The sequence below is a fragment of the Ptychodera flava genome, chromosome 15 (genome assembly GCF_041260155.1).
Source record: "Ptychodera flava strain L36383 chromosome 15, AS_Pfla_20210202, whole genome shotgun sequence".
Lineage (NCBI taxonomy): Eukaryota > Metazoa > Hemichordata > Enteropneusta > Ptychoderidae > Ptychodera > Ptychodera flava.
This window is the reverse complement of record NC_091942.1, coordinates 38,052,432-38,072,649: the sequence shown is the minus strand read 5'-3', so window position 1 is coordinate 38,072,649 and position 20,218 is coordinate 38,052,432. Positions and strand designations below refer to the sequence as shown.

General features: G+C 36.5%; 1 protein-coding gene across 1 annotated transcript; it reads right to left on the bottom strand.

Moving 5' to 3' along the window:
* Positions 1-1,987: 1,987 nt before the first annotated feature.
* On the bottom strand, positions 1,988-17,250 carry LOC139152110 (uncharacterized). Its single transcript, XM_070725207.1, has 3 exons — positions 16,984-17,250; positions 4,979-5,949; positions 1,988-2,195 (listed from the first exon to the last, which is right to left on the bottom strand). The coding sequence occupies exons 2-3, from the start codon at positions 5,668-5,670 to the stop codon at positions 2,120-2,122; spliced, it is 768 nt and encodes a 255-aa protein (XP_070581308.1). The 5' UTR covers positions 5,671-5,949; positions 16,984-17,250; the 3' UTR covers positions 1,988-2,119.
* Positions 17,251-20,218: the final 2,968 nt, after the last annotated feature.

Below are 20,218 nucleotides of genomic sequence, written 5' to 3'. Positions count from 1 at the left end.
TCTTTTTCAGTTTCCTTTTCAGCTTGATGTTTTTTTGTAAATAACACTTTTTCATTTTTTATCTGTCCTTTGTTTTACTGCCATAGGATTAACTATCTATGCATTAAGCTGTGTACCTGTTGTCTTTTTGACTCTGCCTGTACTTAAAGTAAAGCCAGAGTATAGCCATACACTGACAGGAATAACTAATGTTAGCCGTTGAGGGCGCACATAACCAGATTTTATGATTGCCGGTTACAGCATAGACAAGTCTCTCCTTCTTGACTGTCTATGGTTACAGGTACATGTAGGTCAAAAGACTATAGGTATTTTGAGACAGAGATAGCTGGTCCTAAGACATAAAGACACATAGAAAAAAACCAAAGAATATAATTGGTCAAGTTATTTTTTCTTATTATTCTCTTTTGCTTCATTAATTGTTATACATATATTCTTATTATTTATGAATCGCTTTGGTTTGGCTTATGCAAATGAGGAAGACATAAGTCAGAACTATGTATATCATACATTGTGTAGGTATTATGACATAGACTTGCCAGGTCAAAAATCTATTCCTGACCTGTACTGTCAGTGTAACTGTCAGCAAATCCCTGGTGGTCAATCATATCAAAACATTTCCAGAATCACAGCCAGTTTATCTTCAGAAATAAATGCTTACTGCATATATAACACTGTAAGCAAGATTTGCATTCAATTTTGAGATAGTTTTGGGTCAAATAATTTCTGGTACTTTAGGATCAAATTATCCCTTGTACATTTTGTTATATTATTTTCAGATGACAAAATAAATGCATTAAGGTAGAATGCGCCTCGGAGACAGACATTCGGACTCTCTAACTTTTACAATTCTTTTCTGATATACCATTTGTTGGGGGTCATGTTCAAGCTCTTGGTGTTAGAAAATTTTTCAATATCTTAGTTTTTCTAAAATCGAAAATGATCAGTTGATCTAGTGAAGACAGGATCAGTCTTTGTTGAAGGCGACCATTTTTAATTTCAAATATTGGTAAATTTTGAGTAGTTTGTTTCTTTAGTACAAGAATTTGCACGGTGACCCCCGATTTTTATTTTTGGTTTTGAAAGAGAATGGTTGAAAGATTCCCTGGGAAAAGTTTTCGCAAAAGTTTAAGTTTTTCACTTTCGAGGCACACACTAGTACTACCTTAATGCATACAGAACAAGAAAGCAATGATCTACAAATTGGGAATTTCATTGAGCAGATTTGATCTATCGGTGAAAATTGCCAAGGTAGAAAATTATCTACAGTACAAGAAGTGGAAGTGGTCACCTGGCGTTTTTTGCAACTGATTTTTGATGTTATTTAGCAAGGGGATGGGTTTGAATACTCTGGGTTACCTTGCATGTACATAATCTATTAGTACTATCTACACCAACATCATTGGATGCATGTCATGAAAAAAAGAAAACCCTGGAACTGTCACTAGTATTTAATGTCCATATTTTGATGTTTGATATATTTTTACTGGAATTTAAATTCACTGATTTGCCAACAAAACAATAGAATTTATTGTCATTTGACATTTTGAGTGGAATTTCATTTATCAGCGAAAATAGCAAAATTAATCCTGGTAAATAATCAATACTTTTACAGTACTTTTTACGAAGTACCATTCTGACTGAATTGAGTGCATCAAGCACAGTTCATCCATAACTATGAATGATCAGACAGGAGAGGTATTGTTGAAAATAGAAGAGCTAGGGCTCCACAGTAATCTGCTACAAGATCAAAACATGGTCACATTTGGATATGTCATATTCAATTTATGATACATGCTCCCTAAAATCTGTGTTTCTCCCATTTATCAATGTGTCTCTGCACTTATCATTCACAGCAGATTATTGAACATTCAATTTGGATGGAATCTTATTGAAGCTGGGTAAGTTCAGCTAATTTGAAGACAAATGACAACATCTTTCATGGTTGGTTAGTAGACAAAAGCAGTCACACATACACAGTTCTTGTGAATGCCTTGCTCTCAATAAAATTCTTCTTCACATACCATCATGATTAACAGATGTTATACATGTTTGCTTGTCTTCATTAGATCAACTCATCTTCACTAGATCAACTCATCTTCACTAGATCAACTCATCTTCATTAGATCAACTCATCTTCTGCATCAACAAGAGAAACCTCAGATGTCAAGTTTGCTTCCATTTTGTTCCCTGATGGTCTGTAAAGTAATTGATAAACAGAGTGTATTTAATGACACTTCCACCGCATTGAAATTATTACTTGGGTCAAAAACGTTTGGCTGAAGTTGATTGCACATGCACATAATTTTTGAATACTTTTCAACAGAACCGTTGGGCTTTTAATCTGCTGCTTTTCAAATACATGTATATAGCAGTTATAGGCTATGTGGGATGGAAGTGCTGTACAATTGTACACTACACAATAACCATACTATTCATTGTACTGGTACATGTATTTATATTTTTTCTGAATAGGACTCCCTCGCATATCACCAACATCCTGCATTGGTCAATTGTTGGTAAATTTCCACTTGAAAATTACACACATGCAAAACAGGATCAGTCTTTGCTGAAATGGATTTCACGTGAGCTCAGAAACAATGTAAAATAAACAGTGCACTGTTTGAATAGACTGTGTATGTTGCCATTCTACATGTCATTTTCACTTCAAAAGCCAGTAACAATAGAAATCAGAATCAATAAATCTTCATATACTACAGTACCGGTAGCTATACAATGACATCTTGAACAAGATGAAGAAATCTGAGATATGCTTGCACATGAACATCAACAAGAAGTTTAATTGTGATATTGCAATATTAGATAAAATATCCTATAAGTGCAGTGCAAATAAAAAGATATAGGGTGTTGTGCAATTTTTTTTCGTTTAAATAAAGATCAGGAACTGAATCCCTTGTTAAAGGGTTCCTCTTTATTTGAATTATATCATTTTTTTCACTAGTACAACCAGTACATTTTAGCCTTTATGTGTATTTGTTTTGCTTGGGTTTACATGGCAGTTTGTGGCCTTACTTCTCAATATCACCATGACAGGGTTTACATGGCAGTTTGTGGCCTTACTCCAATATCACCATGGCAGGGTTTATATGGCAGTTTGTGGCCTTACTCCAATATCACCATGACAGGGTTTACGTGGCAGTTTGTGGCCTTACTCCAATATCACCATGACAGGGTTTACATGGCAGTTTGTGGCCTTACTCCAATATCACCATGACAGGGTTTACATGGCAGTTTGTGGCCTTACTCCAATATCACCATGACAGGGTTTACATGGCAGTTTGTGGCCTTACTCCAATATCACCATGACAGGGTTTATATGGCTGTTTGTGACCTTACTCCAATATCACCATGACAGGGTTTACATGGCAGTTTGTGGCCTTACTCCAATATCACCATGACAGGGTTTACATGGCAGTTTGTGGCCTTACTCCAATATCACCATGACAGGGTTTACATGGCAGTTTGTGGCCTTACTCCAATATCACCATGACAGGGTTTACATGGCAGTTTGTGGCCTTACTCCAATATCACCATGACAGGGTTTACATGGCAGTTTGTGGCCTTACTCCAATATCAACATGACAGGGTTTACATGGCAGTTTGTGGCCTTACTCCAATGTCACCATGATAGGGTTTACATGGCAGTTTGTGGTCTTACTCCAATATCACCATGACAGGTTTACATGGCAGTTTTTGGCCTTACTCCAATATCACCATGACAGGGTTTACATGTGCCTTACTCCAATATCACCATGACAGGGTTTACATGGCAGTTTGTGGCCTTACTCCAATATCACCATGACAGGGTTTACATGGCAGTTTGTGGCCTTACTCCAATATCACCATGACAGGGTTTACATGGCAGTTTGTGGCCTTACTCCAATATCACCATGACAGGGTTTATATGGCTGTTTGTGGCCTTACTCCAATATCAACATGACAGGGTTTACATGGCAGTTTGTGGCCTTACTCCAATATCACCATGACAGGGTTTACATGGCAGTTTGTGGCCTTACTCCAATATCACCATGACAGGGTTTATATGGCAGTTTTGTGGCCTTACTCCAATGTCAACATGACAGGGTTTACATGGCAGTTTGTGACCCAACATGACAGGGTTTACATGGCAGTTTGTGGCCTTACTCCCATATCACCATGACAGGGTTTACATGGCAGTTTGTGGCCTTACTCCAATATCACCATGACAGGGTTTACATGGCAGTTTGTGGTCTTACTCCCATATCAACATGACAGTATTTACATGCCAGTTTGTGGCCTTACTCCAATATCAACATATTTACATGGCAGTTTGTGGTCCTACTCCAATATCACCATGACAGGGTTCATGGCAGTTTGTGGTCTTACTCCCATATCAACATGACAGTATTTACATGCCAGTTTGTGGCCTTACTCCAATATCAACATATTTACATGGCAGTTTGTGGTCTTACTCTAATATCACCATGACAGGGTTTACATGGCAGTTTGTGGCCTTACTCCAATATCACCATGACAGGGTTTACATGGCAGTTTGTGGCCTTACTCCAATATCACCATGACAGGGTTTACATGGCAGTTTGTGGCCTTACTCCAATATCAACATGACAGCATTTTGCCCGTTTTTTCCTTCTGTTCATTCAGTTATGACATTAATATGCCTAGAGATTTGGGACAGGTCTGGTTCAAGGCCCTTGTGCGTTTAAGCATCTGTGATGGATACATACAAGTAACACTACTGAACTTGCCACATTTAATTAAAATGACCATTATGAGTCGAAACAAATTTATCTACATTGTATCTGACAGAAGTTCCATTGAGTCAGCAGATTTGTGTCTCTATACTCTGATTGTTACAAATGATCAGGAAACATGAATTTCACACTATTCAAAAGGCCGTGATAGACATAAAATACAAAACATGTACATGTTCAGATATACTGGTGGTTCTGAATTAACTTACCTGTCTTTAGGGTCTTCATCTTTTCTAGTACTATGTAATTGGAATGGTGTGTTTGTAGCTGGGATTCCATTGTCCTCAGAATTGTCCATATCAGTGTCTCTTGATTTCACCATGACAACGGCAGGTTCATTGTCAATTCCAATATTTGATGCACTGCCAAACTCTGATGGTGGTCCTGAATGAACATAGAGGTCAAGAGGTGATTCACCCATTAGGGGAGGGGTGGGTGGCACCTCCTCAAGGCAGTTCTCACGATCATTTGGAACTGCCCCGGTTGGAGTGACTCCATTTTGAATGACCTGAAGAGCGATATCCGTGGGATACTCTGAGGATGATGCCTGTTCCTTGTGTTTATTATTGCCTTCATTTTGTGGTTGTCGTCTCATAGCAGTTGACTTTTTTCTGCTCACTGAAAATGCCCACGTACCAAGGCATGATAAGAGACAGAAAAACAGTCCCAGAGATAGTTCCACTAGACCTACGACTTGTACAAAGTTGTCATCATCAAATACGTAGCCTTTCAAGAGCACAAAGACGCCGATTAGAGTCAATGACACTCCAATAGTGCAGAAACAAATGATGATCATGCATACTCCAGAGCAGTCTCCAGTGAAACAGTCAAAACATGGACAGTTTCTGGACCAACATGTTTTGAATGCCCTCCATAGACACGCACATGAACAGGTTGACATTTCTACACACTGAAACTAGGATACTTAAACTATTGCAAATGTTGTGACTGTTTTTTCTTGTGAAATAACGTCTTGTTGATAGTGAGTTGTGGCATTCTCTTGTGTGAGAGATTCAGCAATTCTCTGTACAAATGAGACATATATTCCCTGGTATTGCAATGATGAGATTTCTTTGTCCAGAACAGTTAATCAGAGGTGACATCCATGTAGACATGAAGAAACTTGTTTCTCAGTGACAGCAATGCATGTACTGGGGTATGTGTCCATGACCAGTGATATCTGTGTGGAAAATGATAAAAATAGTGTCAATGACACTGTGCTCCTATGTAGACCATCATCATCAATTAAGATATAACCTTTATCTATACCGAGCAAACCCAATCTCATATTGGGTTGTATATATGTACGATACTAGGAGGTAAACTTTGAATGTAATTTTTTGGGCATAGTTAAACTACATACATGTATGTTAAGTTTTGTCATAATTCAGAACAAACTACACGGAACTTGTACATCAACTTTGAAAGCCATACATGTATGTACATGAATGAAAAGAAAATTCCAAATAATGACAATATTCTAAAGAATGTAATAATGCAAATATTGTTATTATATATACATTTATTATTATACATTTATTTATTATTATTAAATAATATATCTACATGTAAGTAACAGTTAAGGTAATAGGTGCCTCGAAATTGAAAAACTGAAACTTTTGCCCCATCAGCTTTCAAATGAGTTTCCCCATGTGGTAGACTAACAGTAGTTTGAGAGTTGGAATATCTGTCCCTGATGTGTATTCTACATGTACCTTAACAGACTGTTTTCTACTGGCAATTTTTGCTCTCAAAATGAATGAATGGTTCCTACAATGAAAAGGTGTATTTTTAATAAACAACTGGAAGAAATTATAAGCAATTTCTGTTGGACCCAATATTCTATACATAGTGTGTACTTTTTTGCAGGACACCGGGCAAACTAAGTTGCTATTCACAATTCTAAATATTACACTCCCCCATGATTTCAAAAACATTACAGGAAGGCAACGCTAATTCAATGTGCACAAAAGTTAGGTAAATATTTCATTTCCATCTTTTAAGCTGTGTACATTTGATCATATGAACTTATCTCTGTAACTAGTTGCTAAAGCATATCAGTTTCTACATACAATAATATTCAAAGTTGAAGGAAGGTTCACAGGATGAATTAAAAAGATATATCTTATAATCTCCAAAAGAACAAAAAAATTGAGCAAATCAGTGGGCAGGGACAAAAAAATGATATTTACTGTGAGAGGGGAGGAAAATTTTATTATTTTCAGCAGGTGGGGAGAAAATTTTTGACAATGGGTACCAGAAAATATGTTGAGAGAGGGGAAAGCCTAGTTGATAGAACTTAAGGGGAGATTGAGTGCCTAACTTAGAGGGGAGCAATGTTCCGTTGAGGGGTTGCCTAGTGGGCATCTAGCGAGCAATGGGGAATTTTAGTAGTGGGGAGAGGGCAGTGGGGAGCTTGATTTGTTGTGGGAAGCGGGCAGACTATAGATACTGCAGGGCGTTGGGCATCAAAATTCAGTGGGAGGGCACATTTTCTGTGTATGCCAGTGGGAGGGAAGTTACGAACAGCTCTACTTTCCCCTCCAAATTTTAGGTCAAGGTCAAAAATATGTAAAATTGGTATATCAGCCTTCAAAACATGTTTTGTGATGATTTTGCGAAATTGATGAAATTTACTGGTTGGTGGCACCTGTTGAAAGTGATCCAAATTGTGTACTTAACAGGTACATGTAATATCTGTGTATATTACTATGAGGATATGATATTAATCCCTGATTTAATTTCTCTATAAAACCTTGTGGAACAGTTAGTCAGTTGTTTTGATGAAGCCTTGCCCTAATGATTTCAACAATATCAATCATTTCATGTTGATATCGATCCAATTACATGTAAAGAGTATATAACAACACATGTCAGATTCTGCAAGACAAATTTCCATAAACTGACTCTCTAGTTTCTGAGAAGGTTAACAGTATCACCTTGAAAGTAGTCCCAGTTGTTCAGAGTGGTTTCTACTTCACAGGTAATGTAATATCTGTACATGTACATGTATATAATGTACCGGTACATGTATAGTAATAGAAAACTGCAAATTATCCTTATTACATTAAGAACAGAGTTTGGTCAAGTTGACTGACTTGTACATAAAATATCAAAGATTTATGAACAGCAGCTTTTGAAAAATAGAGCAAAGTTGATGGAGGACAACAGATAACACAAGATGGATGACTGACTCCACAGTCAACCAACCTATCTCTACAGCTACTGTATACCGTATGTCTGTGACAGAGGAGTGACAATCATCACCAGAAAGATTAAAGGGGTAGTCCTCAATCCCTAATTCTCACATTAATTCTTATTGACATTGAGTATTTACATCGTGTTAAACTTCGTTTTCCATTGAAACTTTAAAAGTTTGTCTATTTGCTTTTAGATAATGGTGAGAAATGACCTGCCCCTTTAAGATATGTACACATATATTGATCATCATTTCTACATATACATTACGTAAAGCCTCTACACACCTGTACATTTCAAACATGATAGCTATCCTAAGTGCAGTTACAGAGAAAACATTGTTTTGACAAAAAATGAAGGGGACAATCCCAAAATACAAATATGTAAATGTCACATCTGTGCCGCGCCGCGACCTTGTTCTGGAGATAGTAAGTTTTTATTCAACGTTGAAAACGACTTTGACTCTCATTTTTCGTATGTCTGAGCCCGAATTTGATCGGTTCAAGGCGCCCCTCACTTCAAGCCCTCACATTCGCTCGCACTTCGATTGTGAGAGCCCTCACTTCAAGCCCTCACATTTGCTCGCACTTCGATTGTGAGAGCCCTCACTTCAAGCCCTCACATTCGCTCGCACTTTGATTGTGCTGGCCCTCACTTTGGCCCCGCACCTTGTCGATTTCCGGGCACCCTTACGTACCTCACAAAACTGAATAAGGTCATCCCAAGGAACCAAAAACCCAATTTGACAGGTAAATGTATCAGCTGTTTCGGTGACAAAGAATTATTTTGGAGAAACTGACAAAAAATTCATGTAATTTACATGGGCAAAATTTATGCTTTCCCCGGGACTACTTGTTCAAAATATCAAAGCAATGGGACCAGCTTTTCATGAGAAATTCAATTATGGACATCAGACACTAGACGCTACTGGTCAGTCACTAATCTGACCAGATCAGTGTTGTTGAAAGCAAAATAACGCTGACGCTTTCCGCCTTGACGCGAAATGGTGGTGCGACTTCCTACCGACATGGAACGGCACGGCCTCATTCCTTGAAACAAAGTGGACCCTCTCTCGCGACCTTGACCTTAAGCCAAAGAAGGAAGCAATTTTTAAGCCCCCCTTACCTGTTCATACAGTATACTGTAGGTGAACATGGGTGGTATGATCATAGAAGATATTTCATAAAAAATTTCTGCACATGTACCCTACAAATCAGAAACCTGTTTGTCATTATACTATTATTCATAAATCTGGCATTATAAAATCAACCCCTCAAATCAACTTATTTTTCTTCATCGTATAATCCTGGCCATGAGAATATGTATATGTACATATACCTCCTACATGTATGATGATTTGGATGTCAAAATTGTCAACTGTTCCTTGGTCATATATGAGAAATTGTTCAGTTCAAGCTTTGTGAGAGAAATGACTTTGTCTTTTGTATAATGCAGAGCATATCTACATGTTTATGAATCACTACAATATTTCAAAGACATTACCTTTTGCCTTTGAAACATCAAACATGCCGTGAGACATTTATTGATGGCAGTGTTGCTTTGGGATCTGGATAAGTATTAGACAGGATGAATTCTGATGAAATATTACTACAAAGGCTGTAGGTAATACCTGTGCTATGTAATTTATTGATCATGAGATGGCCGCAGCAGAGCTCACAAGACAAATGTTGATGGTTAGATTGGTCTACCAATAATGAATACAATAGTCTTGTATGGGTCGATGAGCCTCCCAGGCATCCTGACCATGAACCATGGTTAATCTCTGTGTACATGTACCGGTACGTCATGTGTAAGTAAAGTTCAATAAAAAGAAGGAACTTTTGATGTATCTTGATTCAAATTGACAATATAGTGTTTGCAAAAGTCATGAAATTAGTGGATTTTGAAGGAGTACACACCTGCATATTGCCTTGAACTTATAACATTTATCTTGCACGTTAACAAGTAACGCTCCATCATTATGGGGTATTTGAGGCAAAAATTGATTTTATACCCGAATTCTATTTTTACAACATTTATCATTTGCTTATTAATTAACCTCTACTGGTATTTGTCCTGGCTCATTGTTCACAGTAAAGAGTCAATTACAATTTATTTCTTAACTAAGACCTAGTGTAAAACACCTTTTATTAGCAGCATGCTTTTTTAGCATTTTCAGATTTTATTGCAATCAGCAGCTTTTTAATGTAGCTCAAAGGACATCCTAACCATAGTAAATATAGAGTAACGATCAAATCGGTGGCATATTTAATTAGCTATTTGACAGACTTTGCTAAATTTGCTACAAAAGGATGCTTGCAAAAAGACATGCTTAACAGTATGTTAAGGTTCATGCATACACAATGAAGAAATTTACCAAACTCTCTCTGATATCAGTATATCAACATTATTCTATCATTGATATGTTTGTTTTGCTCAACTGATCACAATACCTAATTGAATCTTAGCTGTAGATACCGGTACTGGCTGATCTATGGATGACCAAAGTTGATGTAATTGGCCCTGATAACCCATCATTACAGCACATCTACCAAAGCTACATTATGACGCATGTATTACCATGGTAACAGGGGGACAGCAGCTTGTAATCCTGAGGCATTTGAAATCACAAGAGGAACAATGGTTATGGTAACATCAAAGATAAGAGTATGTACCTCTCAACCTTGATGTACAATTCAAGGATTATTTGTATTCCACTGATGTTACAGCTGTCTGCCTAGTAACAAATATCATTCATATGAATCTCCTTTTTCTCAATAAATGTCTGCCACAGGAGAGAAGGCAAAATTGGTAAATCTTACAATAATTTTAGCTGAACTTTTTCAGTTCAAACATAATGTAATAATTTTGTAAGTGTATATATTAGGTATGACTTTATTATCATGGCATTTCTAAATCTCAGATAATTTTTATGTCAGTGGTGATATTATTGAATTAATTATTGTATTATCAGGAAATTGAATGTTTGGAATAAAATATTGATATGCCCATAGAATGTGAAATGGTACCGGTATACATACAGTATGTAACTAAAGGCTTATGACACACTGTACGGTAAATGCAGTGTCTGAATGGTATTGACAGTCAACATCTTATTGAGAAATACAATGTAAGAACACTGGCTTTTAACAGATCTATCATGAGAATGCCTTGTTTTTCTATTTTCAAGTGTTAGGTGAGAACCATTTGATTTCGAAGGGGATGGAGAAAGAGGGTATGCCAATGATATTTGTTTCTGTCACTCAAACAACAATTGCTTTTACCATCAGTCAAATAAAATTATTTTTTCAATATCCAGAAACAATATGCAAATGTTTTTTTTCTTTGTTATGAGTACATGAGTACCTGTATCTACCTGTCACTAGTTCACAACTGCACCTATCGATAACTTGCAGCATTCTGTACAAGTAGCAATGAGTAAAAGTTCAGAATCTAGGTTTTCATTTATTTCAAATTAAATGTACATGTGTTAAGGGGTAAAAAATTTATGAGGGTCAGACTGGTTTAGGAAGTGCTGTATTCACAAGCTCTGTGAATTGCTTTCCTTCAAGCTGTCATAATGCTACCAGGAGCCATGTGAAAATATCTTGCATGTACAGTGTAATCCAGTAAACCAATCTACAACATACAAAGAATAATACATTGTATTGGAAATTGATCATTGAATCCTGTAATGTGTTTTTTAAATTTTCACTCTTTACTGATCAAGTCACAAAGTAAAACCTTGATTGTATAAATATTGCTATGTTGCAAAGTGTATGTGTTCCAGTACATGTATGTCTGCCAATTGCAACAATGACTGCAATGAGTTTTAACCATACTGTTGTTGGGTGCATACACATGTATCAAGAATGCTGTCAAAATACACAAACACTACAATAGGAGCTTCCAAATTTTTGCTGATAACAGGCATATCAAGACAAACTTTTATTTCCTCCAATCCGTTGGAATATATTTTCTTGAGCCATTGCACAAACAAATTATTGTTCTCCGTCATCAGCCAACAATCCCCCCCCCCAAATCCTGTACTCTAAGCTTCCCCAAAATAAAATAGTTCTACCCTGTAACTTGCTGATAGTATAGCACATAGGAATTTCAACCTTTGACTTGGTCAACTTTTCCATTTTTTATCCATAATTCATATAATTATACACCTTTTGGTATAACCGATGGAGTTCCATTGTATGGTAACTTTGGGTTCAGAAGATTTGGAGTCTGATAACTGTTATGCAGAATCAACCTAAATGTTATTGGACTACATCTGACCTATGATCTCATAACTTTTTTAGTTTGGAGCCTTGAATAATCTGACACATACATCTACAGCTGGTTATTACTCCTTACACAATTTTGATCTTGTTTCTTATTTTGCCCTGTTCTTGCTATAGCTTGAAGAAGAATGTCATTTTGGGCTCCAGGTTCCCTACAATTTCAGGAGTATGGTGGTATAGATATAATGTTATAAAAATTCTGAAATTTGACTAAAAATGCAATTTTTTAAACTCTTATTTCAGTCTCGTGAGACAGATGAAAGTTTAAGAATGCAATCAGTCGTCGGTACCCCTTTTGGAGATACATGTACAAGTGGCAAATGGGTGATCAACCTGTTCAGTGCCGTAATTTTTCCCATCAAAATTTTATTGTAATATTTTACCAAATTTTATGAATTCTGTAATTTTTTGAAAATTTATCAAATGGAAATCACATTTCCTTTGCTACTGTACAGTTCTTTATCAAAATTTGGCAAAAATCTGAAAAATTTGAATGAGGTATATTCTGTAAAGGCGACAAAATTTGACTTTGGCGCTCAAAGGGTTAAACAGATGGTGAACGAAATTGACGTTTGTACCCCCTTTTTGTATGTTATTAACTTTATAATATTTGAATGCTCTAATTCTTCAAATTTTGACAGAATTTGTTCTTTTCCATATTTTGTCACAGAAACTTTTCTCACAATAATTAAATCACATGATCACATGATGAATGGAGTAACCCAGGCTGATAAATTCCTTGACAGCAGGAGCTGGTTCCGTATGTTTGTTGATGCACATGATCACACAACCAAATGTATGTACAGAACATTCATCAAACACTACATTAATTTTCTTGTAAAATTCAATATAATGGATAATTCAAGAAATACCAAGGTTTATGCTCACATTTAACTTTGAGATGCTACATGTGTGAGACAGTGCCTCTGCTGTACAATGTAAATAAACATAAATACTGGTATTTTGTGAATAAACTTTCACTATTATTCCATAGTCTATGATCTGTTATCATCATTTGAACACTCTCAAATTTGTTTGTTAAATACAAGGATGTACCGGTATTTGATATTTGACGGGAAAAGGATAAAGCTTCCTTGGAATATACGGTATGTAAACATGGAATGCTTATATACCGGTATTTTGACGGTAAATTAACAACGTTGTGTAGTACATTTTTTTCTTTCCCTGCTCATTATTTGTAAAAAGGTTCAACATGCCAGTGATCTAATTATATTGGGATGAGAAGTGATGTAATTTAATATAAGATAATGAGCAGACTTAATTTTACTGGGGCACACAGTGAATATTTTTGTCATGGTCAACATAACAACAATTACTAGTATAGGGTTCCCTTGTGGCAGACATACCCGACCCTCATGCTCCACAATTACATGTATGTATAGTGTGAACATCCATTCAGATTGATTTTCGGTCAAAGCAACTGTGAATGCCGTATACACGTGTATATACACTCTGTATCTATCTATCTTTACAATACAAGAATCTAATTATATAACATCATTCAGTAGTCACCGATGTAAATTTGGTACTACTCGTACAAATAATAAATGTTAGCCATTTTATATACTAGAAAACATGGCATTTTCTGAGTTGATCTCCTGTCTCATAATAAGAGTTAACAATGATGGTGACATAGAAAGAATTGGTGAGTAAAACTGAAGAGAGGGGCCATCTCAGATTGTCATGCTTGAAGTTCAGCAGATGGAATCTCCTTATTTAAATTGAACATCCCTCCCTTGACTGAAAGTTCAGAAGTGTAAAGCATTGATGTCAGACAGAGAATATAATGTAACAGTTGGATGAAGGCATTAGATACTCAAATATTACCACACCATAAAAATGATATATTTACCATTCACGTAAATAAAAATGACAAAGAGATATTTACTGATATTTTCTGTTTCTTCATGTTTTGTTTTGTTCTGTATCTTAGTGAAAACACAGACAGCACTCTATAATCAGCAGTAAATGAACATGTTTCACTTCTTTTGAGTTCGCCATTAGAGGTGGGAGTTTTTGTCGTGGGCTTTCATTGTCTTTTCTGACCAAAAATTTACGATTTTCTTAGATTCCTTCCATCAAGATATTTTCATGGAGAATAGTAAGGTTAAATTGAGCCCAGTAGTATCTGTGTTTCTTGGAGTACAATTGTTGAAACTGCATTCACATATATTTAACAGACAGTTTGACTAAAATGATGGCATAGGATGAAAGTTAACACAGATGCTATCTGGAAATCTTAAAATCATGGCACTTCATAATTTGCCATCAGACTGATTGATCACATTTGATCACATTTATGAGTGACAGAGAAACTTAAGTCACTGGTACAGAATACAAATGGCTCTGTCTGGCAGTTGTTCACAATCATTGGTTTTAAAACTAGTAAAAATCACCAATAAACCAGTCTACTGGTATGTGTGTGAAAGAAGTTCAGTCATTGAACTTTTTTAAAATCCACTTCTCTTTCCTCAACCCTTTCACCACCATGGTTTGTCCCAAATCCATTGTTTTCTATGGTAAAGTTGGACCTGTATACAGGGAACTGGGGGTGAAAGGGTTAAACAAAACCAGCTTAAAATTTGAACAACCTGAAACAGACATTAACAGTGCAAACTTTTCTATAACAATGGATTGTATTTGAATCAAGAAAATGCCAGAGCAAAGTTAATTTTTGATATTGTACTCTGAATCTCAATAACAGAAAAATGACCATAATGGCTTATAAATGATGGGCAGATTACAGCTGCATTTCAACAATCAAATACAGGTGTCCTTATCTTTTCAAAGTAACAATTAATATTTGACCAAAAAAGGACTTGGCCTATTGTCCTTAATGAGTCAGCAGAACGGTGAAGATCTGTTTTTATACCATCATGGCAGCACTTATTATGGACATCAAATGAGTGAATACAAAGTCTGAGAAAGGAAACTTCATTGGTTGAGTATAAGTACATACATGTACCGGTATCTACATCACATGATCCATGAAATTATCTCATACACAAACATTAGGATCAGTTTTAGTGGCCCCTGGATGTGATGTGTTCATTTCCACTGTCATTTACTGCACAAGTTTACCGGCATCATAGACAAATGGATGAATGAAATTGACAAATGGCACTTCCGGAAAGTTACACAAGTTGGCTTCTTTTGCCTTTCCAAATATTTCCCAATCCCTATAAATAAAGTATTTCACACCTCCCCTGACACTGACAATTACATTGAGACAGGGCTTCCCTCTGTATACATGTAACAATATCTAGTCACTTCGACCCCCTGACTGATTTGACTCCATCAGCCCTGGTCACGTCGTCCCCCTCATACCTTTCCTTCAGTATTGCAGAGACAAACTTGTAGATTGTTATCTCGAAAGCATGTCGTCAGTTTTATTCAATGCTCATAGCACTTTGAAGGGCTATAGTGGAAGCCATCGTCGTACCCACGCCCTCTAAGCTAGTGAGGCCTGGAACACACACCAGTGCCAAAACCTCCATGGCAAAGAGTAGGCACATGCATTTTATAGCTGTACATAGCCAATTGTCACCATGCACAGGCGCTGGACGATGGTGCCTGCATTTTTTGTATAAAAACGGCAATATTATTGTTTTGAACAAGCATGCAGATTCTCACAGAAATACCATAAATTCTCCCAGGCAAGTTGCATGATATATTTAAAATGTTGTCATGTAACAGAAGTGTGACGAGGCCGAAGTGACTTAGGGTATGGGGTTGAGGTGACATAAACCAGCAACAAGAGGGTGTGAATGACTAGGGTCAAAATGGACAGGGGTCAAGGAGACCTGCTTCCACTTATACACACACATACAGTGAAACTAGTCTAACCCAAACCCTGTCGAAACTTGAAACTTGTCTACACTAAACCCTTTTCCCACTCCCATTCCAATAGATCTCTCTGTGAAAAGGATCTCTATAAACCAAACACCTGAGCTCCAAACCGAACAATTTTCTCAGTCCTTGTATGATTTGATCTAGACAGGTCTTACTGTGTGTGTGTGTGTGTATATATATATATATATATATATATATATATATATATATATATATATATATATATATATATATATATATATATATATATATATATATCAAGGAAATTTCTTATACTCCAACAGTGACAGATGAAAAGTAATTGTCAACGCTACACGATCTTTTCATATACATGTACTGACTCTGAGCCTCTGTGGCAATTACAACTAAAAATACCAGCAGATCAGTGGAAAGTGTTTGTGTATAACTTTTCAGAAGTGTGGAGCCAAAAATCCGACTAAAAATTACTAGCAAAACGATTTGATCGCCCTGGTTCATGATTTTTGATCTCGTATTTTGAGCAAATGCCTGGTAATAACACTGTGAGTGAGGTAGGAAATGAGATCACTTCCTACCTCAACATGGTTAACTATAATATGTAATTTTTTTCACAGTTTTTCAATTGCTTTAAACTACTAATGGAGTTACTTGATTCGGATCTGATTCTCATGGCTAAATGAGATGATGACGATGTGAACATGGAGGTAGTAGGATGTGAACAAATTCAAAGTAGCATCCGTTTTCCTTGGTAATGTGTGTGCTACCTTCATGATATGGTACAAACTAAATGTTCATATTTGGAGCCCTGTACGGTGCACGTTTATCGAAGCCAAGGTTTACTGTAGTATGCTAAAAAGGGATAATTTACTCACCTTGAATCGGTTAACATTGTACAGTTGTGAGCCTAACAACGTCAGAGAGATCAAAACAGCTTACTCCGCCGGGCAACACAACTGTCCCGACGCGCGGCGTGACATTGCATACTGACGACAGACTGGTCGACATCTGTCGACACAGTTAATGTTACCGTCATGAGACAATGCAGTTAAAAAGATCGTTTGCTATTCTGAGTTTGGTACAAAGCTTTGTGAGATACAGACGAGGTCATCACACGAACCGAAACAGTTCTGATGTGGTGTATACAACGGGCTGAGAGTGCTTCTATGGCATATTCCTTGACCCTTCACCTCTGACCGAGTGAGTAAAACACAGCGCCCCCATCAAACTCTCGGTTAGTATCTAAGTTATAACTGCCGCAGAAAGCAAGCAGGTATACTCTTGTGCATCCTTAAAGCGATAACGAAGGACTCTAAGTGCCTTAAAACAGTTGCTATGACTATATATGTGAACCCGATAAATTGGAAGTTTATATCCAATGTTTTTGAAGTTCTTCCCTGGATGTGCAGTCTGGTTCCCTGACCCATTGATGACGCTGGCTGCGCTGTGCTCATGAAAAGCACTCTAACTTGAAAAAGACAACTCCCCATTCCCATACATGCAATGAGTTTTGTTTGTCATATATGCCGGTTTTAAGATGCTTTGAAAGCATTTACAAGTGTTATTTTGATATTTTCCGAACGTAATTAAGAAAGAGCTATCGCAGTCTATATTTTTGAAACATATTTTGAAAAATAGAGTTTTTGGATTATGGGCAAGCGTTGTATTCATATGGAGAAATAGAAATGGAGTTTTCTATGTTGGCCTGGCCTGGAAAATGTAAATTGACATTAACCTGGGTAACTTGACATTATCCTTTAACACAACTAATCTACAGAAAGTTTATTGAATTTATAGCTTTCTATAGATTTCTACCCTGAGAAGTCTGCTGATTTCTGTAAAAGTCTGACAAAAACGTAATTTTTTATTCAGTTGAATTCTTGTTGATTTTTATAGAATTTCAGTCTTTGTGGAATTGCCATTCTAGAATTCTTTGTATAGGTATAGAGTTGAAATAGTTTTTAATCGAATTCTTTTCGGGTTCAATACATTTGATTTTTCAAAATAACATCGTGTGGATATTACAAAATATTTTCTGTAGCACATTTCAGAAAATGGACAATTAACCTTATTTTTAAGTGTCTCTTCTCTCACGAAACGCGTTGTATAGATGTAACCGATTAAATCAAAAGTTACGGTCGGAATAAATGCATAAAAAATCCTTTTTGTGCAAGATGCGAGATGGATTACTATTCATGCAGATTACATTGATGGACATTGTAGCAATGATTCACCATCAATGTAGCATATCCATGTACCTTTCATCTTGCATTTTATGAAACCTTCATTGTAAATACACAGTCTAAAAGCTCTAGACATTCAAAATCTAAAAACAACCATTTGAAAAACTCACAGATCTTCAAATTCCACTGACATCAATGACGGTATGTCGAGGTGTGAGACGGAGGGTCGTCAGTGAAACCACAAAAAATATCCTTCTTTGTATTAATCGAAAGATATAATCCCCTTTTCGAATATTTCAGTCTTTTCTCACTCCTTCTTAGGATCTGACAAAGATACAGACCCTCTTTCATCATGATTAGTAGAAACTTGAAACATCCTTTCGGCAAATAGGCTACAGCAAACTTACGATCGGAACAGGAACTTTACTTTGGCGGCTGATGATGTCATAGCTAGCAAAAACGATTTTGCCAAATCGATTGTCAGCACTGTACGTTTCACACAGTAGATATAAATGGAGGGATCGAATTTGTGGGTATCAATAGTTTGCATCCGAAGTAGGCTGTCATTTTTGTGAGGAACAATCATTATTTTATATGATACTGTTGAAGTTAACAGGTTGTCTGATTGTTTATCATCTCAGGCAAGCTTGACTTCATAAACAATATCTTAATTCAAATATCTCAAAGATCCTTTTTGGTTGGAAGAACTTAATTCTAGGTCGAATCCTTCTCTGATTTTTCTAAGATACTTTAAGTACAAGTCTTATCAGGAGGATCTCTCTATAGCATTCATTTCACTTATAGGTAGAACAGTTGTAAATTATCAATAGAAGTATGATCTAGTTCTACGCAGTATCCTAGACATCTTCATTTCATTTAGAGTCGTGTAAGTCTCTGTTCCTATCAATCCCTTCCATTCATTTGCATGATTTGTTGCCATGGCGTCACTCCCCGACCATTCTATTCTCTCTTTTGTTATTCAAACTCGTTGTTCTTAATCACGGTGTCAGCAACAAAAACGGCTGTCAATGTTTCCAGTATTTAGAACAATGTTGAGTACAACTCCACGACTTCATGTAAAGTTGCTGATTCATATATAGATTTGCAGATAGTTAATGCTAAGAATTACTGACCTTTTCTATCATTAACTTCAAACTCAAGCGAATACAGATGATATTTATTTATTTATTTATTTATTTATTTATTTATTATAATAACATCAAACAGGGATACAGAAACAGCTATTTGCTCCAAGTCTCCATTTATTTCTTATTCATAAATGTAACACATTATCACTTGCGTCCTTCTTCGCCTGTATTCCTCAATGTATATACAGTGCATATGTACAATCCTGAAATCATCCTCCGTACATGTGGATATCATGCGTGATTAGACCCTCTCACACTTCTACCTCATTATCATTTTATGGTTTTGCTCATAACTTCTGCTTGTAGGCGAAATGTAACGACTGTAGCGGGCCAACGATAACACGACTCATAGTTTACTACTTCTGGCAGGTGGATGAAAGGTAACAAGCGTTCATTACATAACAGTAGTGAAGTTGAAATATTGGTCATATGTCACAGCATAGACCTCGAGGAAAAATGTCATTGATGACGTTAACGTTTACAGGGCAATTCTAGACCGGGTTAAAATTCAAATACAAACACTAACAGTGCATTGTACACCTTTAAGCTGGCAAGCTAATCTAGCATAGGTGTGTTAAAGGGGCAGTTTTTAATTCCTGGTTCTCGCATTAGTTGTTGCCGACATTGAGTGTTTACGTGGTGTTAGCTCGTCGTTTCCTTTGAATTTCTTATCATGTTTACTGGTTGGCCATTTTGCCAGATCAGATAAAGCTGATAAATGACATGCCCCTTGAATGTGCATTAGAGAGTAGAATAGAAGTCGCAATCGACGTACACAA